The sequence below is a fragment of the Juglans regia genome, chromosome 14 (genome assembly GCF_001411555.2).
Source record: "Juglans regia cultivar Chandler chromosome 14, Walnut 2.0, whole genome shotgun sequence".
Lineage (NCBI taxonomy): Eukaryota > Viridiplantae > Streptophyta > Magnoliopsida > Fagales > Juglandaceae > Juglans > Juglans regia.
The window spans coordinates 120488-145287 of NC_049914.1; the positions used below are offsets into that span (position 1 = coordinate 120488).

General features: G+C 39.3%; 3 protein-coding genes across 6 annotated transcripts in view; 1 reads left to right on the top strand and 2 right to left on the bottom strand.

Annotated features, from left to right (window-relative positions):
* Positions 1-905: 905 nt before the first annotated feature.
* The window catches only part of LOC109001496 (major facilitator superfamily domain-containing protein 12-like), a 30500-nt gene continuing 6605 nt past the window's right edge, over positions 906-24800 (top strand). Inside the window, exons 1-12 of one of the 4 annotated variants that reach the window (XM_035685183.1) lie at positions 906-1401; positions 14286-14469; positions 15875-15944; positions 16890-17086; positions 17524-17599; positions 17716-17799; positions 17882-17961; positions 18433-18559; positions 18796-18855; positions 18955-19005; positions 19114-19272; positions 20106-20238. In XM_035685183.1, the coding sequence (XP_035541076.1) occupies positions 14309-14469; positions 15875-15944; positions 16890-17086; positions 17524-17599; positions 17716-17799; positions 17882-17961; positions 18433-18559; positions 18796-18855; positions 18955-19005; positions 19114-19272; positions 20106-20238 (1198 nt within the window). In that variant the 5' untranslated portion in view covers positions 906-1401; positions 14286-14308. Of the gene's footprint in view, positions 1402-14265; positions 14470-15874; positions 15945-16889; positions 17087-17523; positions 17600-17715; positions 17800-17881; positions 17962-18432; positions 18560-18795; positions 18856-18954; positions 19006-19113; positions 19273-20105; positions 20239-24800 lie in introns of all 4 variants that reach the window. The other 3 variants (XM_035685182.1, XM_018978803.2, XM_018978804.2) reach the window with 3 other exon arrangements.
* Positions 5333-6208, bottom strand: LOC118344506 (uncharacterized mitochondrial protein AtMg00810-like). The gene has a single exon (XM_035685335.1). The coding sequence runs from the start codon at positions 6206-6208 to the stop codon at positions 5333-5335; it is 876 nt and encodes a 291-aa protein (XP_035541228.1).
* On the bottom strand, positions 8308-9103 carry LOC109001486. Its single transcript, XM_018978790.2, has one exon. It carries the CDS (start codon positions 9101-9103, stop codon positions 8483-8485), a length of 621 nt encoding a protein of 206 aa, XP_018834335.1. The 3' UTR covers positions 8308-8482.

Consider the following 24800-nt stretch of genomic DNA (forward strand, 5'->3'; position numbering starts at 1 on the left):
TGTGTTTTTATTTTGTTTTATTTTCTTTTTAATTAGTGATTAAGTAAATGTTTTATAATAATTTTATAAATTTCATTATTTTTTAAAAAAATGTTTAAAATAATTAAAAAATGTGTGAAAATAAAATAAAAGAAAAATAAAAAAATGATTTACACTTACATATTCGGTACCAAATTTTCGGTGAGCGTGGCAGCGCTCTTCGAGGAAACGATTTTAGAGCAATGAACTACAGTGCAACACAACCGGCCACCGTATCCAATGGTGGCACCACAGTCCATTCGGCGGGTTGTGAAAAACTTTCATTTAAAACGACTTTACCTTTAGATCTTTAAAAATTGTTGGGATCGGTGGAGACCAATTTATTGATATTATAACTTGATGTTTTTCTTTTTCTAGCGCTGTTTTAGACTTTAGTTGCAATGCGATGTTTGGTCGGGAAAGTCCACCTCTCTTATATCTATATGATCATTGTCTTTCAATGAAATCCTTGCTTAAAAAAAAAAAAAAAACTTTGGACTTGGGAGTGTTTGACATATTCTTACAGTAACGAGCTTCCGAGAATGCTAATAGCCCTTGGGCCAAGGCCGAATGGTGCCACCCTTGATCCTTAAATCTAAAGATCATGACATCTTTTAGGGAAAAAAAAAAAAGAAATCATGACATCTTTGGTTAGAGTTCAATCACCATCCCTTAAAAAAACTGTAGTCATCATTCTAATAATATATTTTTATTTTTATTTTTTTTATTTTAATAAGTGTGTGGGGGGATAAGAATGATAAGCAGAATATGAGAAAAAAAATCGCTAATAAAAAAAAAAGAGCTTCAACGAATTAGTTACGAAAAATAGGCTTCAACGTGGCCACGTAATCAACCGGTCAAAAAATTTGGGTCGGGACGCAGGACTGGTAGTAGAATCTTGGGTTGGGAGCAGTTTTTAGTTTTGATAACTGCGTTGGGAGGAGTTGAGGTGGAAATAGTGGCGACCTGTCAGACTCGGATAAGGGTTGCGCGATGGCGTGAAGTAATCGAGGCGCCGGACCTTCCCCTTCACATTCACATTTACAGTTATGTCACTCTCTCTCTCCAATTTCTGACCAACAGCATTCCTCCGGCAAAGACAAAAATATCCTCCTCTTGTTTCCAGTGCTGTCTTTTGACCTTGTTGAACTTCAGAATTCCGAACTCGCTAAGTCGGTGTTGGCGCACACCCCCGAGTTACAAATGATAATTATGGAGAAGACAACAAACCAATTGCTTAGATGACATAAATTATAATATATGTATACAAACTTATGCATATACACTTCCAATTCGTGTTTTGTTATCCAAGAAAGGTTCCTCTGCTAACTTTGGGGAGGCTCTCGTTGATGGGTTCTGTTTAGCTCCGCCCCTCCTGTATCGGTATGTCCCGTCTCATTCCTTCTCCCTTCGGTTGATAACAATTTGTGTGGTTTTTGGGTATGCAGTTTTTCTGCTACTGAGACTTTTACCGAATAGTTTTATGTTCTTCTTTTGGTGCTACCTGCTACGTATGAGGGGGATGCTTAGGTAATAGTGATTGGTTTTACGAGCAGTTAAAAATTCTTAACATGAAAGCTTCGCACATTTGGGTTATAAGTATGGAGCCAGTTTTTCTTCGCCCAGCTGTTCACTTGCCCATTAGGATACTTATGTGGGTGTAATTCGTTCTTGGATTGGGTATGGGTGCGGCTCAGAAGGTCGCAGGTTTACCATTAAAACTGCAGTTTACTTTGAGAGATTTATCTTTTTTGGCTGTTCGATGGAAGTTTGGGGTGTGAGTGCGGATTTGATTGGATGGAACTGTAGTAGACAACAAGAGGAATTATCAAATGTGTTCAGAAAGAGTGGAGGCATGGTTGAAATTGAGGTTCACCTATTTTGATACCATGATAAATTTCCAGTTATTCCCAAAATTTGATCCGATAGGAAAGAGTGGATTTGATCCTTTAATTCTATTGGATGAAATGTAATGAGTTTTACTAATTCTGAAGACCTTCTGGTCACGAAGTTCAATTTTTTAGTTCCTTTATGGTTTTTAATTTTGCTAATCTTATATTTGAGATTTTGTTTGACCAGAGCTAATTTGTGTGTAGTGAGTCTTTGTTGAGTCTATTGGGGTTTGTATTCTTCATATGGAATTGATCACGATGCTCTATGGATTTCAAAATGACTGTATCCAGCTTTTACATTATCACATACGACATGAAAAACTTATGCCTTTGAGTACATGAGCATTCCGAGTGTACGAGTATTGAAGCACCCCTAGCTTATAGATAAACCATGCAAAAATAAAATGATATTATTCACTTGTTAGGCTAGAAAACTAGGGACTTTTTTAGTGGCAAAAGAATTGGCCAAATTGAGAACAGAGCTTCAGGATAGTTAGATATTTTAAATTTTTTTATTTTTGAACTAGGAACTCTGGAACAGAAAGGAAAAGGATTTCGTCTCTCCATTAAAAGGATTTCAAATATGATTTATTCTCTTGGTAGAGGCTTGTATCCGATGGGCCGGGAGACCTATTGGAATTTGCATGTAAGTGTTGAACAGATATACATAATTGGAGTTGGACAAAATAGTTTAAGCTTTTGAATTGAAGTGATATCCAAAAGTATTTCAAGTCGTCATTGAAAGGCTTTTCAAGTGTCAATCTCCCTAATGATAAAACCTTATAGATGGCAAATGCTATGATTGATAAGAAATTATGACCATATTGTCGGAATTCCTAGTACTTCATGTTGGACCATATGGCATTGACATGCACAAATGTTCTAGATTCATGCTACTTTTGCATCGTGCTTGGGATCTTGTATGTCAATTCCATACATGGACGCACAAAGTCCTTGGGTGTGATGGGCAGGGCTGTATTGAGCCAAGTTCGGGTGAGTTGAGGTTGTCCAAGCTAGGCTCGAATATTAAATAGTTCTAGCTCGAGCTCGGCTTGTATAAGAGTTGAGCTGATGATTTTGCTACTGCAATTTTGAGTTGGTTCTGATGGGATCCTTTAGAGAGGTGGGGATAGAATCGAAATTATTCACACTTAGCCATAAAGGTGGATTTTTTCGTATAATAGAGGGGGTGGAGTAGGAAACAGGAGCTTTTGGTAGAATATAGAACTGTGCAGTGGTTGATCAAGGCGTTGGAGGCTTGTTTCACTAGGGAGAAGGAGTTTTACAGCTCTATTAGAGAGGGTTATTGTAGTTACCTTGCACATAGATGTTCCAACCATAGAGATTGTTTTGTGAGGGTGGCAGAATATAGGGAGGGGGGAAGGAGAAACTTCATCATCATTCTAGAAGGGGAAGGGGAAGGGGTGGGGTGGGGAGTGGGGAGTGGGGAAAAGAAGGAGTTAGGAGCTTTGAGAAGGGAGCAAGGTGCTCCTCCTCTGTTACGCAGCAGAGGCCAGAGGTGGATGCGGCGGTCGTACAAGGAGGCTCTTGCACCGCATGGGGAACAAGATGGGTATTGGACCACTGATAGACACATGCCTCGAGCTCCGCAAGGTGTACATTGTGCAGTTGGTGGCAGGGAGATGGAGAGTGATGTGCGTTGGTTGATGGAAGACTTGCAGAGCCAAATATGGAAATTGCAGAAGGAGATGGCTGACTTGAGGGGAATGGTTGGGTGGAATAAGGAAAAAGGTATTCGTAAGGAAAAGGAGAAAGAGGGGCTGGGCTTGGGTAAGGGCTTGGCCCAACTGGAAAATAAGGGTTTTGTTTGGAGGAAAGTGGGGCCGAAGGGAGTGAGTACGGGCTCACAACCCTTGGGCCACACGGAAGACACGGGCAAAGGCCTCTCGGATGGGCCTCAGCTAAGGGCCTAGTTGCAGCGGGAAAGCCCTAGGGCTTCGGTAGTCGACAAGTCTGGTCCCAACTACCAGAGCACACGCTTGGCCTACCGTCGTCGTAGGAGGAACTGTCGGGGGGTCAACAAAAATCGCCGATGATGTCGGTGGCTCTCTCCGACAACGGCTCACAGGTCTAGGGTACACGGAATGAAGGTTTTATTGCCGTAATGGGTGGGAGGGCTGTCTCCACCATTCGTGTGTCAGAAAGTGCAATAAGGGTAGGGGAAGGGAGGGAGACACTGCCAACCCACTCTGGGGGTTTTCTTGTGGCCCCTGAGGTGGACGTGAGGGAAGGGGTGCATTCGGACTTAGAGATGGGTTTGTCCCAATATGATTCTGTTGAAAGGGTGACATCTGATGAAGAACATGCTCTGGCCTTGTGTGAGGAGACTCGAGATTTGTCATCAGATGAAGAACAGTTAGTTTTGACTAAAATCTCAGTGGTGGAGGAGACCTGAGAGCTGCCTGGGGTTAGTAAGGAGGTGGATCCTATCCCTTTGAATTTTCTGCTTCCCTCTCAGTCAGGAGTCTCGGATTGGGTCTTTGATAAAGTTAAAGAAATACAGAAAATCGTGGGTTTGGAATGTGAAGGGTATGAAGATTAGTTTCTGGCACTACTCACAGATATCAAAGTGGAGCACAAGCAACATCGGAAGAATGTTTCGAAAAAACAGCGGGAGCTTAATAAGCTGACATGGTCACTGAATACCGAGGGTAGCTCTAGCAGGGGCAAGTCGAAAGGGAAGGGGCTAACCTTTCTTCCATGAAGCCCATAACTGTGTCATGGAACGTCCGCGGGCTCAACGAGGCCAATAAACATCTTCGGATAAGAAACTTGCTTCGTGAGTGGAAGGCGGACATTGTGTGTTTACAGGAGACTAAGTTGAAGCTGATCAATATGGGAATTGTGAGAAGTTTATGGAGTGGAGCTCATGTGGACTGGGTTTATATGGCTTCTAATGGGGCGTAAGGAGGAGTGATAGTGATGTGGGATCGACATGTGGTGGAGAAAATGGAGGAGTTTATAGGGAGGTACACAGTAGCATGCTCTTTTAAGAGTGTGTCAGATAATTTTTTATGGGCGTTTGCAGGCGTGTACGGTCCAAATCTAGATAGCACAAGAGTTTGTTTGTGGGAAGAACTGGCCGGAATTCACAGTTGGTGGAACCTCCTTTGGTGTATAGGGGGAGACTTCAATGTCACTAGATTCCCAAGCGAGTCTTCCGGTACTAGAAGAGGGCGGCCAGCTATGATATGTCAAAATACTCAGAAAACCCAAGAGAAATCGAGAACTTTGTTTTAGGAAAACTACTCTGTGAGTTTTTGCCACTTTCATTATATTGTAAATTCCATCTATACACGATCTAACTAATTCCTAATATTCAGGTAAGATAATCTGTACATCTAATATTAATGAGTCCTAAATTGTATATATTCCTAAAATTGTATACGGTAACATCCCCCTCAAATTGATGCTGGTAAGTTAACCAACAACAATTTGCCAATAAGAAATTGATGCCGTTGTAGAGTCATAGCTATGGTGAAAACATCAGCCACTTGGAGATCAGAAGAGATGTGAGGAAGAGATTTCACCAGACTTTCCAATGTGTTTCGAATAGAATGACAATCAACCTCAATGTGTTTGGTGCGTTCATGGAAGACGAGATTGGTGGCAATCTGAATAACACTAGTGTTATCAGCATGAAGAGGAGTAGAAGTAGTATGAAGAAACCCAAGCTCCTCAAGAAGACCGCGTAGCCATACAATTTCAGAACAAGCAGTAGACATGGCACGATACTCTGCCTCAGTAGAGGATTTAGAAACACAATCTTGTTTCTTACATCTCCAAGAAATTAAGGCATTACTTAAAAACATACACCAACCCGTAGTAGAACGGCGCGTATCCGAACACCCAGCCCAATCAGCATCACTATAGGCAACAAGGTGAAGAGATGAGCCTGTAGGAAAGAATAACTCATGAGTAGGCGAATCTCGAAGATAATGGATGATGCGTCGAACTACAGCAAGATGGAGATGCCGAGGAGAAGACAAAAACTGACTGACCTGATGAACAACATAGGAGATATCGGGGCGAGTAGTGGTCAAGTAGATAAGACTCCCAACCAGGCGCCGATAGAGAGTAGGATCATCCAGAAGGTTCCCTTCATCTTTCCTGTATTTGACATTTACCTCTATAGGAGTATCAACAGAAGAAGTGTCCTCCAAACCAGCCAAAGTACTAAGATCTTGAATATACTTATGCTGGTTCAAGAAAATACCATTGGCCCGATGATGTACTTCCAGTCCTAAGAAGTATGTGAGCTGGCCAAGATCTTTCATATGGAAAATTGCATGCAACAGCTACTGAAGCTTAGTAATCAAACCATAATCAGTGTCAGTAATAATAATATCATCCACATAAACCAAGAAAACTATACCCGATGCAGATTTGTGGAAGAAGAGAGAAGAATCATACTGACTCTGTGTAAAACTGAAGGTAAGAAGTGTACTGCGAAACTTCTCAAACCAAACTCGAGGAGCCTGCTTGAGCCCATATAGGGAGCGCCTTAGCTTACGGACATCATGAGGAGAAGAAGTAGTCATCCAGAGGGAAGTTTCATGTAGATCTCCTCTTGAAGATCACCATGAAGAAATGCATTCTTCACATCCATCTAATGCAGATGCCACGATTGTGAAGCGGCAATAGCTAAGATGGTTCGAATCGTAGTCATTTTGGCAACAAGAGCAAATGTCTCCTCATAATCAATCCCATATTCCTATTTGTTACCCAGAGCTACTAGGCGAGCTTTGTACCGGTCCAAAGAGCAATCAGAACGAAGCTTTACAGAGAAAACCCATTTACTCCCAATACGCTTGATTGTAGGGGGACAAAGAACAATATCCCAAGTGTGATTCTTCTCAAGTGCTTCAAGTTCTATTTGCATTGCATTTTGCCAACACTCATGTTCCATGGCCTGTTTGTAGCAAAAGGGAATGGAAATAGAGGATAAAGTAGCTACAAGAGAGACAGGAGAGGAGAAACCATACCGATCAGGGGGTCGAGAAGGGCGAGTAGACCGGCGAAGAGTGGTGGAAGCAGGAGCAGGATCAGGTGTCAAGTCAAGATCGTGAGAGGGCACAAAGGAAGTGGAACCAGACTCTTGTCAACTACGTCTTTCATACACAAAATCAGGTTTGAACTTTTCCACAATTGTCGGGGAATCAGAAAAGTTAGGCAGAAGAGATAAAGATGCAGATGGAAACTCAACATGAGATGGAAAGAAATATTGATTTTTAAAGAAAACCACATTCCTAGAAACTCGTATACGACGAGCATGAGGATCATAACAAACATAACCCTTTTGATGTATATCATAGCCAAGAAAAACACACTTAACAGATTGAGCAGTAAGTTTATGTCGTTCATGAAGAGGGAGATGCACAAAACAAACACAACCAAGTGCCCGAAGATCAGAATATGAAGGAGAATGACCAAACAACTTAAAAAAAGGAGACACGTGATGTAATGTAGGAGAGGGTAAGTGATTGATCAAATAAACCAAAGTGGATAGCACTTCACACAAAAAAGGAGGAGGAACAGATGATTCAAGTAAAAGAGTTCTTACCACATCAAGAAGGTGACGATTTTTCCACTCAGCAACACCATTTTGCTGTGGCGTCGAAAGACAAGAACACTGAGAGATGATTCCTTTACTTTGAAGAAAGTCTTGAAACTCATTATACATATATTCGCCGCCAGAATCAGAGCGTAAAACCTTGATGCTGGCAGAGAATTGAGTCTCGAGGAGTGCAAGAAAGCGCTTAAAGACTGAAAAAAATTCGGCCTTAGCCCGGAGGAAGTAAACCCAAGTAAAGCGACTAAAGTAATCAATAAAAGTAACAAAGTACTTGTAATGCGCATGAGAAACAACAAGTGCAATCCCCTTAACATCACTATGAATAATATCAAAACATTATGTGGCATGAGATGCATGATGAGGAAAAAATAGAAATTTATTTTTGCTAAGTTTGCATGATGTACAATCAAAAGAAAGATCAAGAGAAGAACATGTTTTATTTCCCAATAATCCAAAATTAAACAAAGTACGAAGTACATCAAAGTTTGGGTGGCCTAAACGTCTATGCCATATCATATTTCCAGAACCAACAACATTACATACAAATGAAAGTAAAGGAAAACTAAGAATAATAGTGGAAAGAGAAACGTGAAGAGGAAAGAGTCGTCCCACTTTAGGCCCCGTCGCAATCATCTTCCCTTACACTTGATCTTGCACAACACAACCAGAACAGGAGAAATGGATATTACAATTATTATCAACTAGTTGACCAACAAAAATAAGATTTGTGAAAAGGTCAGGAGACACAAAAACATCAGTTAAGGAAGAGGAAAGATCATCAACAACACTGATAGGCAGAGAACTACCATAAGCGGTATTAATTTTCAGATTTCCATCATAATTTCTTATATTGGAAAGAGGAACAACAATATTGGTCATATGGTTAGAGGCTCCGGGGTCAAAATACCATGGCTTAGAAGAAACATTATAATTACCTGAGAGCTCAAAAGCAGAAATGATCATCTGTTGTACCATTTCAGAAGTGTGTGTGTGTGTTCGGGTTTGCTAAGGCTGTAGGAGCAGGAATAGGAACAACCGGTAAGGCAGCAGGCAATGCAGCAAAACTAGAGGCACCAGTGCAGGCATGATAAGCAATACCCTGCTTCCTTTCAGGTTGAATGGGACAATCAGAGATGATATGACCTTGTTTCTTGCAGTAGTTACAGAACTTCTTGGGGCAATCCCGAGCAATGTGACCAAAAGATTTACAACTAAAACACTGGACATCACGCATGTCTCTACCCTTATTCCTCCCTTGTGCTGCATAAGCCACAGAAACAGGTGCACTAACATTAGCCCGATGTTCCATGGCAGCCTGAGTTACGATACGCTGCTCCTCACGAAGAAGTTCACTCAAACAGGCATCCAGAGATGGTACAGGATGATGATTCATCAGATTAGAACGTGCAGTTTCAAAATCAGAACGGAGCTTCATCAAGAATTGATCTCTCTTGCTTGTTTCATGCACTGCTTGAACACCAGAGAGAGCGGCAGCGGTAACATTAGCATAAACAATATTTGAATAATCAGTCCAAAGATTTTGAAAACCAAGAAAATATTCTTCAATGGAGAGACTTCCCTGTGTGAAATTAGCCATCTTATACTCCAATTGAAATCGCCGAGCCGTGTTGTCTTGATTGTAAACTTTATTTAGATAATCCCACATGGCAGCGACAGTTTTATAAGGCCTTAGATTGAGAACAAAGTGAGGCTCAACTGAACTAAGGATTCAGGTCATAACCCGAGCATCTTTAATTTCCCATTCAGACAAAGCCGCGACATCACTAGGTGCGGGATCACTCCCATCAATATGACCCCACAATTCTTTCCCTTTGACAAACAATTGAAACTGAAACTCCCAAGCAGAATAATTTTTGCCAGTAAAACGAATATGAAATGAGTCTAATTTATCTGACGACATAATGGAACCTCGAATAAATTATCCCACCAGAAGTTTGCAGAAATATAATGTGTCTAAACCAGACCAAACAGATGGCGTAAGCAAAAACAGAGAGGACCGAAAAAAAAAGAGTCCGAACCAAAAACAAATGTCTGTGCCGAGAGACACAACTAAAAAAACAACAAGCCCAAACAGAGCTCACACACAGTGCCGAGAGCTCAACAGAAACAACGTACCAACCAAGTGCCGAAATGAAGAAGAGAAGCAAAACCCACCAACTGAAGTGCCGAAATCCACAATAGCGGCAATAGACGGCTCCAATAACCTCGAAGAAGCACTCAAATAGTGCCGAGAATCTCCAAGAAGCACGAACTCCACTCGAAGGCACCGAAAGCCACAAGAAACCCAGAGGAAACTCATATAGCGCCGATAATGCAAGAAAGGGAAAAAAAAAATTCGTCAAAGCCAAGCAACTATGAACCTGCTCTTGATACCATGTCAAAATACTCAGAAAACCTAAGAGAAACCGAGAACTTTGTTTTTGGAAAACTACTCTGTGAGTTTTTGCCACTTTCATTATATCGTAAATTCCATCTATACACGGAAGTATATGCTATACACAAAGTCTAAGTGATTCCTAATATTCAAGTAAGATAATCTGTACATCTAATATTAATAGAGTCATAAATTGTATAAATTCCTAAAATTGTATATGGTAACATGATAGAGTTCTCTGAGTGTATCTCGGACTTGAATTTTGTAGATTTTCCACTAGCTGGGGGTTCTGCCACATGGGCTAATAATTAAACTTGGTCTCGATTGGATCACTTTCTTATTTCACCTGAGTGGGAGAGTCATTTTCCAGACAAAAGCGTCTGCCTTGTATTAGCTCGGATCATTGGCCTATTTTGCTTGATTGTGGGGGTATCCGAGGTGGTCGAAGGTACTTTAAATTCGAAAATGTGGTTAAAATCTGACGGTTTCGTTGAGACAGTAAGACAGTGGTGGTCTTCGTACCAGTTTTTGGGCGCCCCTAGTTTTTTTCTTGCAGGTAAATTGAAAGCGCTAAAAAGAGATCTGAAGCTATGGAATGTGCAATCTTTTGGTGAGTTAGGGGAAAATAAGAAGGGTAAGTTGACGGAGATCCAAGAAATTGAGAGGATCCAAGAGGCTAGGTCCCTTATCCAAGATGAAGTAGCTCTAAAGTCGTTACTGGGGAGGAGCTTGAGAGAATTATCTTGCTAGAAGAGATTTCGTGGCGACAAAAATCAAGAGCTTTGTGGCTCAGGGACGGAGACCAAAGCACCAAGTTCTTTCATCAAGTGGCAAATTTGCACAGAAGAAACAATAACATTGAGATGCTGAAAATTGATGGTACTGAGTGTTGAGATGAACAGGTTATTCAGGATCATATAGTTGGTTTCTATGAGCAACTCTTAACTGAACCGACGTGTTGGCAGCCATCCCTTGATGGTCTGGTTTTTTACATCATTGGAACCAATGATGTCTCTCGGTTGGAGAGGGCTTTTGAGGAAGAGGAAGTGGCAGAGGTAGTGCGGAAAATGGCCAAGGATAAGGCGTTGGGGCCGGATGGATTCTCTATGGGCTTCTTCCAAGATTGCTGGGATGTTGTAAAGGAAGATATCATGAAAGTGTTTCAAGAACTTTTTGTGGCTGGAAAATTTGAGAAAAGTTTAAATACTACATTCCTTGCATTCATCCCAAAGAAGGTGGGGGCACACGAGATAACAGAGTATCGTCCCATTAGCTTAGTGGGAGCGGTTTGCAAGATCATTTCCAAAGTGTTAGCTAACCGACTTAGTGAGGTGGTAGGGAAGATTGTCACCTTAATGCATTTGTTAAAGGTAGGCAAATTCTTGATGCAGTTCTTATTTCCAATGAATGTCTGGATAGTAGAATTAAGGCAGGCTTAGCAGGGATCATATGCAAGTTAGACATGGAGAAGTCATATGATCATGCTAATTGGGATTTCCTTCTCTATCTTCTTGGGAGATGTGGTTTTGGTAAGAGGTGGCGGTCATAGATCCGATGGTTTATATCAACGGTGAAATTCTCTATGTTGATAAATGGCAGCCCTGTGGGTTTCTTTCATTGTTCGCGAGGCCTAAAACAAGGAGATCCATTGCCGCCTTTATTGTTTGTTATTGTGATGGAAGGACTAGGTAGGATGATCTCGGCCTTGACCCATCATGTCCACATGGAAGGATTTTCGGTTGGAACCCTGGTTAGGGGCATTATTAACATATCTCATTTGATGTTTGCAGATGATACGTTTGTATTTTGTGATCCAGATCGGAATTAGGTACAGGCTTTGAAGGCGTTGCTTCTATGTTTTGAAGCAGTGTCTGGTTTAAAAGTGAATTTTGATAAGTCTGAATTGGTGCCAATCAGCGTGGTGTCTAATGCACGACAGCTAGCTCATGCATTGGGTTGTAAGGTCACCTCTTTACCTCTGAAGTATCTGGGTCTTCCGTTGGGGGTCGGTGCAAGGACGCCTGCTATATGGGAATCAGTGATTGAGAAGATAGAGAAGAGATTAGCGTGTTGGAAGATAATGTACTTGTCGAAAGGTGGCAAGCTTACCTTGATAAAGAGTACACTTTCTAACTTACCTCCTTATTTTTTATCACTTTTTCCTATACCTGCAAGTGTGGCAGGCTGAATTGAGAAACTCCAACATGACTTCTTGCGGGGTGGTTTGGGGGAGGAGTTTAAATTTCACCTAGTCAAGTGGGAAACGGTTTGGCGCCCAATATCCAATAGTAGTTTGGGTGTTAGAAATGTGAGGACTTTCAATTGGGCATTACTGGGTAAATGGCTATGGAGATACAATAAAGAATCGGAAGCTTTGTGGAGAGGGGTGATTGGGTGCAAATATGGCAATATATGGGGGGGATGGTGCACGAAAGAAGTTAGAGGAACTGATGGAGTGGGGTTGTGTATCACACATTAGAAAAGTTTGTATGGTCTTTCTTTGTCACACTCGTCTTTTGATGGGCAATGGATCTAGGATTAAATTTTGGAAAGATACTTGGTGCGGAGATAATGCTTTACAAAATGCATTTCCTTCATTATTCCAAATTGTCAGTGTCAAAGAGGGTTCAATAGCGGGGGTTATGGGAATAGCAGGTGAGCAACTTCATTGGAATATCAATTTTAGTAAGGCTGCGCAAGACTGGGAGTTGAACAGTTTTACTGATTTCTATAGTCTTCTATACTCTATGAAGCCTAGTAACACAGGAAGATAGACTGTGGTGGGTACCTGCCGGGAAAGGTGATTTCTCAGTTCGCTCTTTCTATAAGACCCTTACACAAGATCCCAATATTCGGTTTCCCTGGAGGAGGATATGGAGACACAAAGCACCCCTCAAAGTAGCTTTCTTTGTGTGAACAACATCTTTAGGCAAGATTCTCACAACGGATAACTTGAGGAAGAGGTGAATTATTATAGCAGATTGGTAATGTATGTGTAGGGGAGGGGGCAAGTCGGTGGATCATCTCTTGTTACACTATGACATAGCACGGGCTTTATGGGGTGGGGTTCTAGGTAGAGTAGAGTTGGGTTGGGTCATGTCAAAGACTGTGGTGGCAGCCTTGGCCAGCTGGCCAAGCATTGGAGGGGTACATCAAATTTCAGCAGTTTGGAAGATGATTCCAATGTGCATCATGTGGTGTCTATGGAAGGAACGTAATGTGTGCACATTTGAGGACAAGGAGAGATCGCTAGAGGAACTTATAGCTTTATTTTATAGCACGTTATGTACTTGGTCCATTATTGTTGATTTTAATGGCATGTCCCTTCATGATTTCCTTGTTTCCATTGCACCCTCCTAGTCAGGGTTGTTTATTGTATATACTGGGCTAGGCCTATTCTTTGGAGTAATATAATTTGTTTTACTTATCAAAAAAAAAAAAAAAAAGAGTTGAGCTCTAAAATTACCTATCACAAAAAAAAATAGTTGAGCTCTAAAATTCAGCTCGTACTCAAGCTAGAATAGTAATCGAGTTGAGTGCTTAATCAAGTTCAGCTCAGCTTGACTCTTTTGGAGAATTTTTTAAAGCTTCTTTTTTTCTCAATTTAAAAATAATAATAAGTAATAAGTAAATTAAATAATTAATGAAATGAATCAAAATTGCAAATTTCACGTATTAGTTGAATATAAAAAATATACTAATACAATATTACATTTTGTACTTATAATAATATTTATACTTAATATTGATATGCATTCACGCATATATGTAATTTATATATTTTTGTTATATATTTTTATCTAATTCGCTATATACATATAATATGTACATTTATTTAACATATTTTTTCTAATATATGTTTGTGTGTAATATATGCGAGCGAGCTTACAAGTCGAATTGAATTCTATACGAGCTTGGTTGCGAACATTAATCGAGTCGAGTTGAGTTTTATACGAGTTGTATCGTTCAATAATCGAGCATTTGTATTTTGCTTTTACTTATAAAAAAAAACTAATCGATCATGTTCACGAATGGGCTAATTTTAATAAACGAATTGAGTGCAAGTCGAATTTAATCAAATCGGATTCAAGCTACTGGTCGAGTAGCCTGTTCAGATTACATCCCTAGCGATGGGAAGGTTTCCAATGTAACTCTCCCTCCCACCCTACTCTTCCACAAGCTTTGTTCCTAACTTGTTCCTGTTTATCAATGACATCTTTACCTTGACTAGCAAAATCTTTGTTTGGAATATTTAGGGTGAACAATGCTCATTATGGTAACCTGATTATGTTAATGACAAACAACAGTCATCATGGTAGTTCTGATTATTTGGACTAACTACTATATATGCTGGTTGTCTCAAGAATCAGTATTTGCTTCGCAGGCTCCCACTAGTTAAAAGACATTATGATGAGTAATGTTATAGAGGATGATGATTCATTCACAAAGCCCCTTGGGAGACGGACTGTGCTTTACTATGGCGTGGGGCACATGCTCAATGACATCACGGCTGCCTGTTGGTTTACTTATCTCTTATTGTTCCTGACAGAAATTGGACTTTCTCCTAGGTATATATACTATTACCTGTTCAGCAGTTTGATAATCACATCACAGTTGTGATATGTTTTCCCTTTAATTCTAGCTTGGCATGCCGCGAGTATGTGTATTCTTGTTATGTTGTTCAAGCATAGAATTTATCCTAGGTAATGCTGTATTTGGTAATTTGGGATTATGAGGTAAAGGCTGCACATGGTATTTGTAAGAATAAATATAGTATGTGCCAAACTTGAACTCTTTGTGTGTGCAGCATTGAGAATTGTAGGTTGTTGATAAGAATAAGCAGTTTTCTAAAGAAAGTTCTGGTTGTAGTGTGTTCTTCCTTTATTTTGGTTCACTTTGTGGATTCCTATTTTCTATGCTTTATTTTTCTAATATATGTGGAAGACATATTAAATGTCATATCCAGCCTTTACAGTGAGTTGGCAAATAATAACGCAAAATATTCTGTATTGAAACGGATCACAAAGCAGATTATACTTACACGCACATGCATGGAGGAATTGTTTTAGGACAGATTTTCTTGCAATGGGAGAAACAGTTTCGAATGATTTAAGATTATACTTTTGCTTGATGCAGTCTCATTATAATGTCCAAAACTTGCTACGTAAATGTATTTTTTTGCTGTTGTTCAACCCCTGTTATGAGGTGGTAATATGCAAAAGAGCACAATATCCATGGTAGTAGAACTGTTAGAAACCATCACTCCCCTTTGCTGAAGCCATCAAAGAGTGGCCACAGTATATATTCAGCATATAGTATTCTGTGGTGCCTATGGAAGGAGAGAAATGACCGGACATTTGAAGACAAGGAGCGTTCATTAGAAATATTATTTTTTGTCAGCACTCTTTTTCTATGGGCCACAGCATAGATTTTCATGGCCTCAATTTTCATGAATTTCTTGTTTCTATTTCCTCTTCCTAAATAGGTGTTACCTTTTGTATACCATCTTGTGTACTTGGGCAATGACTATTCATATCAATATAATCGTTACTTATAAAAAATATATATATATTCAGCATATTATAGTAAGAAACAACAACAACCCCCCTCCCAAGTGCTGCCCGAAACTTCACCTAGAAAGGATACAAAAACAGAAACAAGCACCAAAACATAAATTAGCAACTAATGGGGGCTCCAAGGATTCTAGCATAAGAGCTTTCTATACAAACCAGGCTCTAGTACAATGTTAGAGACTGTCTGGGAGTCCGTGAACAATTTATGTCAAGCACACATTTATAACACTAACAAATAACTTTTTGATTCCTTACATTTTGGTCGAACTGTTCCTGAATTGGGTTATTAGCTATTTCTGCGTTTCCTGCATTGACTTTTGTTTACCTCGTGGTATATTATTTTTTAGCCCCAGTAATAATTTCGTTTTCCTTTTTTTGACATCATCATGCTATTTCACAGGGATGCTGCTACAGTTATGCTTTCTGGTCAAATAGCTGATGGATTCACAACCATATTTGCTGGTGAACTGGTACTTTGAAACTAAATACGTTTCCTTGTCTGGACTCAAAACTTTTTATGCTAATAATTACTTGACAAGTTATTGTACAATTAAAAGTACTTGAATATTATGTCTATCTTATGCATTTCTGGTCCATTCTTTGTCTGGACTATATGGAAGATTTGTGGTCAATGTTCTGGTATTAATTTTCTTAAATAACTCTGGGAAGTTGAGATTTTTTAAGTTGATATGCCAGAAAACATTTTAGATGGCGCTCTTTATTTGTGAATGTTATTATGACTTGTAATTTGAAAGAACTTGTGCTTTTACTTCTAGCACAAGATTATAAAATAAATAAAGGAAATAGCAATCACCTTATCTAACCAGTGGTTGGATCTACAAGGGAATTTGCACGTATGCATCAACTGAGGCTCCTCTGCTGGGTTTAATTTGGTTAACACAAAACCAAATGGTATCTTTAACAAGCTATGTAAAGGCATGTAATTTCAGCATTTCCATGTATGTCTGTTCCCTCCTAATGTTGACAGAAACGAATGGAACATTATACATTTTTCTAATTAGTTATCGTGTACCTCAAGAGCAGTCTTCATATATGCAAACATTTCTAGAAAAAAGTACGGCAGATATCATGTCTGGGTGCTACATTTTCATTTCCTACACTCTGCTGTATGCAAATATTGTAATTGCCTGGGTTTTGATACCCAGTTATTTTGTCTCCTAGATAATTGAAATTAGAATTCTAGAATTTTTTTTTCATTAAAACTTTGCACCTTTTTTAGGTGTTATCTCTTATATACCCCCTGTGTACTTGGGCTATGCCTATTCCTATTAATATAATTTAACCGTTTACTTATCAAAAAAATAAAAAATAAAACTTTGCACCTTTTTATGTTGGAAGGGAATTGATACTTTGCTTACTGGAAATCATTTTTCTTGATCTTGTTTTCTTGATAGATAGACAGGTTTGGACATTTCAAAATATGGCATGGTGCAGGATCTGTTTTGGTTGCCATTTCATTTTCTTCTGTCTTTGGTGGTTGCATTCCTTGTAAGATCTTTGCTACCTCTTCATCGACATTACGAACTGTTGGCTACAGCGTGTTTGCAGCGATCTTCAACGTAGGTTGGGCTGCTAGTCAGGTTTCACACATGTAATCACCTTCTCAATTTACAATATTCCAGTTGAAATATGCAAATCGTCATTTCTAGCTACGCTTCTTAGATGAGCAAAAGCAAAGAAGCACTACTGCCACTCCTTTTAGTGGTTTTTATGCTGTGAACCTCATAATTTGAGGGTATTTAATTGCAACCTAACGTGTGATAAGCTAATCAGTAAAATCTATTTACCTGTACCCTTTTTGGCTTTCTTGTACATACGATGGGACGAGCCTGAAAATTTGAGTATTTTATGAAAGGATGATTGCATAAATTTCAAAAGAGGGAATTTATGGAAATTCTTTGTAGAATGGAGGCACCATTAAAAAATTTATCCTGCCCTTACATTGGGGAAATGAAAAAGGAAGAAACATGGTTCCTTGAACTTGAGCATTTTATCACTTATGCAATGAACCTTAACTGTGTATTGAAGGTCTATGGTGAATTGCATCACACTAAGTTCAACAGGTAGAGTGGTGCTGACAAGCTGCCGCAATGCTTTTACAATGGTCAGCTCCTAATTGAGTATTATTGTATTTGTACTTGTCTTATGTTGTTACATAGTGCCAAAAAAAGGTGTTTATTTCTTCTTCTGTTTTTTTTTTTTTCAATTTTCTTTTTGAAGGTTGCCAACCTCACCTTATACGCAATTGCTCTAATTGTCTTTGCTGTCACTAAAGCAGAAACAAATGCTGATATTGAAAATCAGGTACATTTACTAAATGAAGTTTCAATCAATTATCACGAACTTTCTTCTGGATTTTAATCATGGTACTTTCCCAAATGAGCAGTACCGCTGGATTGCATACTTTTCAATTTTCTTTGGATGCTGCTTCGTGGGCATATTTCTTCTTGGGACGAAAGAGCCAAGGTCAGATTATTATTCTTAACCAATGAAGTTTATAGGGAGTGTTTTGATGGTGCTTTCTTAACGTAGCAGGAAAAAGAAAAGGATTTCTCACCTTCGTTTTGTAGATGAGCTCCTCATTGTGATCCTATCGTCCCGTGATTTTTAATATAATATCATTCTCTACTTTGTTTGGTTAAGAAGTGGAAACTGAATACAAGTGTATTTCCTGTTTTATTTTTTGCCCATGGACCTAGATTAATGAGGCCCTCATGTTTTAAGACTACATATGTAATTAAAAGTGTAGGTATTTTATGATGCATTTGGTAAGAAACTAGCTGTGCGAAATCGCAACAACTAACCTTAAATTTTCATGATGTTTCAATTAAGAATTAGACAAACATTCATTGTGCGGGTTGAACCCTGCGGTCCCCTCTGAAGATGATCATGCCTGTACACGACTTGATTACAGCAGTCATTTGTTTTCTTTTGCAGATCAAAGGTAGGAGTACAAGGAAATAGCCATGCGAGGATTGCTTGGGCATACTGGTTCAAGAGGGCTCTATATTATGAAGTTGCTCTTGTTTACGTGCTCACCAGATTAGTAACAAATATTTCACAGGTCAGCATGTTCTTGCTTAGATGTTCTCATTTAAAAAATGGGAAAGCATGTGTGAAACTTAAGTTTACTTTTTGTAACAACATATGAAATGTTATTTTTGGGAATATCTTCAGCCTCCAAGAAGAGAAGTCCCTTGAAAGGGACTTTCTTCTTGGAAAATCATTCCCAGTTGTGATTTGCCAAAATTGTTGAGCTACCTTTGTAGTTCTGATATAAAGATGGCTTCTTGTGTTCAGGCATACCTTGCATTCTATGTTATTAATGATCTACGAATGGCCCAATCAGCTAAAGCTCTGGTATGTACACAAACCTTGTCAAAATCTAACTTCTTTCAATCTTATACCATTTTGGAAAATAATGTAAGTTTGATTCTTTTGTCAAACTAATGGGAGCAGGTTCCTGCCATAATCTATATTTGCAGCTTCATCATATCTATGATTCTACAGGTTCCCTTATGAAACTCAGTTCTTTGGTTGAATCTGATTCATGCATATTCTTTTTCTTTTTTCCATACATATTCTTTGCTTTATTGATATCTAATCTCCACATTGCAGGAAATTGTGTGGACTGGCCAACGCCTGAAGGCCTATTATTCTGCCGGAGGCATTCTTTGGATATTTTGTGGTGCAGCAATCCTTCTCTTACCAAGAAGCATGAGTGCTTTCATGTACTTTATATCAATATTTATTGGAATTGCAAATGCTTTGATGACGGTATGATCGAATATTCTGTTCCATCAATGTTTTACTTTTTTTTTATAAGTAATAAGAAAATTTATTGACAAGTAAATAGGCATAGCCTATTTAAGAAGGTGAAATAAGTGAGATTAAAAAAAAAAAATACATAAACAAATAAATAAAAGCATTCCTGCTAGTTTATAGAAACCCTCAACTATACTTGTTGATTTGACATTGGTCATAATAAGTCAATAAGTTAGTACAGGGGAAGTTATTTCTGTTACAGTTAGTAATTTTATCTTCTTCTTACCTTATTGGCGGTCATGACAAAAGATTGGATTCAATTCTATCTCCAGATATGATTGTTTTGATCACTATATGTATATAGACAATGGATAAGATTTCAACCACTCTTATAAAGTTTAATAGAATGATCTGTTATTTCATGGACTTCGTTACCTCTTAGTAAGAGCATTTTATGAATTAAGATGGAATCTTACGCAAATCCTCACATTTTCTCAATGTACTTGGGAAATTTGGAATTGTCTTAATTGTTTTTTATCAGTCATCAATGGCAAACTCAAGATCAAGAAGCTTGGGTCAGATCAGGAGAATACAGATTTCTTTAGTCAATGCTATAAAACTTTACAACTGACAAATTGGTATAAGAAGTCGTAGGAAACTGGTTGTTATTGTGTCATAATTATGATTCTCAAATCTGGCATATATTTTGTGCATATGCGTGGAGAATGGCGGCCAGGCACTTGCTGTAGAATATCCTAATTTCTTAGTTGCTGCTGATCTAACTGGTAGTAGTAGTAACTTTCATTTTGTTATATTTCAATTTAACTTTGTCTCAAATAGAACAGGTGACGGGGGTAAGTATGCAGAGTGTTCTAATTGGTGAGAATCTTGGCGGCTGTGCATTTGTTTGTGGATCCTTGAGTTTCTTGGACAAGATCTCATGTGGGCTTGCCTTGTATGTTCTTCAGTCTCTCCAAAGTAAGTTGTTTGAACCTACATTTTTACAAAACCTTAAACATAAAAGATTCTCTTATAAACTAGGTGTTTGTTGTTGACTGTGTTTGCACACCATGATTATGCATATTTTAAATATGCTTTGTAACTACCCAAGGAAAGCCCAAGCTACATTTTGGCTTATCAGGGCTTATACTTAAAAGGAACTGTCAAAGTTGTAATTGGGGGCCGAAAAACTTCTCCCTCATAGGCAACACAGGATCCCATTCATCCTCCTCTTTATATTCAATTCAAAGTGTTACACCCTGTATCATGGGCTGGGGGGAGAGGCTGGGGATTTCGCTCGCTCATAGCTCCCCCGTGCTATGGGAGCCACAAGGTACCCCTCACCCCCAAGTCCTCCATGAGGGTTTAGCTTCAGAGGCCACTTGCTAGGGTTCCCTCTGACCATCACGGCACCTTCACACTATGGAAGCCACTAAATGAGAGCACTAGCGCAAAATTTCAATCCGCCTGTAGCAGCTCCCCCATGCAGTAGCAGCTGCAGGTGAGGCACAAAGGGTGGCCTCCAAAGTCTAGAGCCCAAGGGCCACCCCTCACATCTCATTAGCGAGTGAGTTGCAATAGGGGGAAGTGAGGTTATCCCTCTTCCCCACCACATTGGGGTTGAGGGGAAACCCCTTCCCTTCCATTTTGTGCGATCGAGGTAGGGGCTTGAGGGGGAAACCCTCCCTCCTAATATTTGTCTCATTTTGAATTTTTTTAGTTTTTAATTTTTTGTACTCATGGATTTCTTGGAAATTTTATTTTTAGGTTTTGGTTTTATAATAAAACATGTATTCATTTTTTAATTATGTTTTAATGTTTTGTTTATGTTTCTATTTGTTTATATATATATATATATATATAGTTTTGCTATTTACAAATCTGGTGTGTCGACACACCACTTGATGTGAGACCCATTCTAATTATGAAATAGTTAAAACACTGAAACTTTTTCATCATTTTGGGACCCACTTTAGTGGTGTGTTAGGTCTATAAAAAAAAGGCTTGCAAATAGATTTTTTCTTTGTGTTTTAAATTTTTTTGTTTGCATTTTTTTTTTTTCTTTAGTTTTTGGGTTTTGAAAAAAAATATTTGTATATTATTTTCATTACATTATATTTTTCTTAGCATGTTTGATGCTTGGTCAGCAGTTTGCTGGCAATTTGTTACTAGATTTTTTTACATATAGTTGATAGGACTATTTTTGTTTTTAAAACTCAAAACCTAAGGACTAAAAAAAAGGTTTTGTCATTTTGAAAACGCAGTGGCTATTTTTAAAGGATGTAAACCCTGGCTATTTATTCATTTTCCCTTTTTTAATGAATACCATGTTGTTTTATCACTTTTTCTTTTTAACAGAAAACATGTACCTATGTCATTTCGCAACTCACTTAGGTAAGTGAGTTGTTAAACCTCAGTACGGAAAACCATTAACCAAACTCTAACCTGCTCCAAAAACCAGATTACATAATCAATTCAGAAGCAAACTATACAAAACCAAATCCTATACAAAACCTTCGTACAAAATTCATTTACATCTTAAGAAAGGACATCAAGATTTCTCTTATGTAAGAAAACCTTTCACCGCTTTTGGAATATACTTGTGAAATCCCTTTAATTCCCTTTATAAAAGAAAATCCCCGTTTTGCCAAAAAAATAAACAGCAGCCATATTAATCTCTCTATAGACATGATTCACCTGAAAACAACATCCCTTCCTTAAGAGTTACAATATCTTCTCATACATCCATAAACTCCCAATAATCCTTTCCAACACCTAGCCAATCTACTACAATCTTTTAATCAGATTCAAAATCTACATGGCAAACATTCAGGCTCTTACACAACCTCAGTCTATCCCTCACTGCCTACCTATTATATCTCGCTTATTGTATCTCGCCTCTCGCTTGCCCATGCCTTGCCTTGTGTCCTGGCTTAGTGTCCATCTCCCAACAGTTACCCCCCAAATTTCGGCCACGCTATCATGTGCAGGGTTTTAGTTCACCCTAAGAGATGGGCACGCGGTGCCCTTCTGGCTCCTATATCGGTTGGTCTTTGGGCTTTGTCAAATGCATCAGCGTCCTTTGATATTACTGCTCCATTCCACATCCCCTAGCATTCCTGTCTGTTGCGCTTCCCACTCTGCACGTTCCTGATGGTGGTTACAGTGCACTTCCCTTGTGTGGGCCACATGTTTGCATGTTATTGCTCACTCTGTCTTGTTGGTTTTAATGTGCACGTCTCATTGGTTCATGTCAATTGGTCTAATACCCTTTACTGACGGTTTGCGTTCATTACATAGAGCAAAGAATACATCATTGTCGCCGGATTCTATGCATATATCTACCACTAATATGTTATACAAGGTAAGTATTTACATCCTAATTGACAGCTATATACAATGTAGCCACGAAGGAAAGTATGACCAAAAATAGTACAAATCTCTCAAATCACATCTCCGTAACATCCCCCCTCAAATTGATGTTGGTTGAACAAGAAGTATCAATTTGTCAACCAAGAACTAATGCCGATGCCAAGGAAGAGCTTTAGTGAATATGTCAGCAATTTGAAGTTGGGTGGAAATGTGAGGAAGAGAAATCACATGCTTGTCAAAAGCTTCACGTATGGAATGACAATCAACTTCAATGTGTTTGCTCACGAAAAACAGGATTAGCGGCGATCTGAATGGCATTGGTATTATCAGCATGAAGAGGAGTAGAATGAAGTTGAGGAAAACCAAGTTCACCTAATAATCCACGAAGCCACGTGATCTCAGAGCATGCGGAAGACATAGCACGATACTCAGACTCGGTGGAGAACTTGGAAACTCTGTCTTGCTTCTTACTCTTCCAAAAAATGAGTGCATTGCCTAAGAACATGCACCACCCCATAACTAAGCGCTCATCACACAACCAGCCCAATCAGCATCACTATACCCCACCAACTGTAAGAAAGACTCTTTAGGAAAGAAGAACCCGCAAGTAGAGGTGCCCTTCAAATATCGGATAATGCAGCGGATAGCAGTTAAATGAAGATGGCGGGGAGCCTACATATATTGACTAACCTGCTACACAACAAAAGAAATGTCAGGGCGGGTAATCGTCAAGTAGTTCAAGCTCTCAACCAGCTGCTAATACAAGGATGGATCATATATAAGCTCGCCTTGCTCTTGACGAAGCTTGAGATTCACCTCCAAAGGAGTAAGAACAGAGTTACCCGATTGGATACCAGCCAAAGAAATCACTTTCTGCGTGTATTTGTGCTGGTGTAACAAGATACCAATCGGAGTAAGTTGCACCTCAAGGCAATAAAATACTGCAGGGGACCAAGATCTTTCATGTGAAAAGAGGCCTTGAGATGCTGTTGCAATTGTTGAATTAAATCAACATCAGAGCCAGTAATCACAATGTCATCGACATACACCAGAAGCAAAATGACTTTGAGCAAAATGAAAAGCAAGCGGAGTAGAGCGAAATTTATAAAACCATGCATGCAGAGCCTGTTTGAGTCCATACAAAGATCGTTTGAGCCGACAAACCTCGGATGAAAGAGTAGCAAACATGCCGGGAGGTGGATTCATATAGATTTCTTCCTTCAGGTAACCATGCAGAAAAGCATTCTTCACATTCATCTGCCGGAGAGACCACCCTTGCGAAGCAGCAAGTGCCAAGACAATCCACACAATAGTCATCTTGGCGACGGGCACAAATGTTTTTTCATAATCAATATCATGCTCCTGGCGGTTCCCAAGAGCCACGAGACGAGCCTTAAGGCTCCGTTTGGATTGAGAGATAAGATGAGTTGATATGGTTTGTGAATAGTAGTGAGATTTGTGAGTTGAAATTTGTGAACAGTAGTGAGATGAGTTGATTTCCCAATCCAAACCGGCTCTAAATCTGTCCAGTGAACCATCAGACTGAAACTTGACTGAGTACACCCATTTACAACCAAGAGGTTTGACACTAGAGGGACAAGCCAAAATGTCTCAGGTGTGATTGTCTTGAAGAGCCTGGATCTTTTCTTGCATGGCCCACTGCCAACATGCATAGGTGGCTGCCTGAGCATAAGAGTGAGGGATAGAAATAGTGTCGAGAGTTGTAGTAAGCAAGGTATGAGGAAAACCATACCTATGCGGTACATGTGTAACCCGGGTGGAGCGCCGAGGTCTAGGAACCACGGGATCAGATGGCGGAGCAATGTCCATAAGGGGCATTGAAGGTGGAAGACGTCGGTGATACACAACACCTGGCTTAAACCTCTCAATAGAATAAGGCACATCATCAAAAGCAGGTAGAAATAGCAATAGGAGAATCAGAAATAACCTGAGACTGAAAGAAATATTGATTTTCGAAGAAAATCATATTTCGAGAGATCCATAATTTGTTTGCGTATCATTATAACAAACAAATCTTTTCTGAGTAGGATTATAACCCATAAAGGCACACATGACAGACTGGGCAGCAAGCTTGTGACGATCAATTGGTGGCAAATGGACAAAACAAACACACCCAAAAGTATAAAGGGATTGATACTCAAGAGATA

Excerpts from the sequence above, each read along its gene's own strand:
- LOC118344506 (XM_035685335.1), bottom strand. The coding sequence starts at position 6,208 with ATGAAAGATCTTGGCCAGCTCACATACTTCTTAGGACTGGAAGTACAT.
- LOC109001486 (XM_018978790.2), bottom strand. The coding sequence starts at position 9,103 with ATGGCTAATTTCACACAGGGAAGTCTCTCCATTGAAGAATATTTTCTT.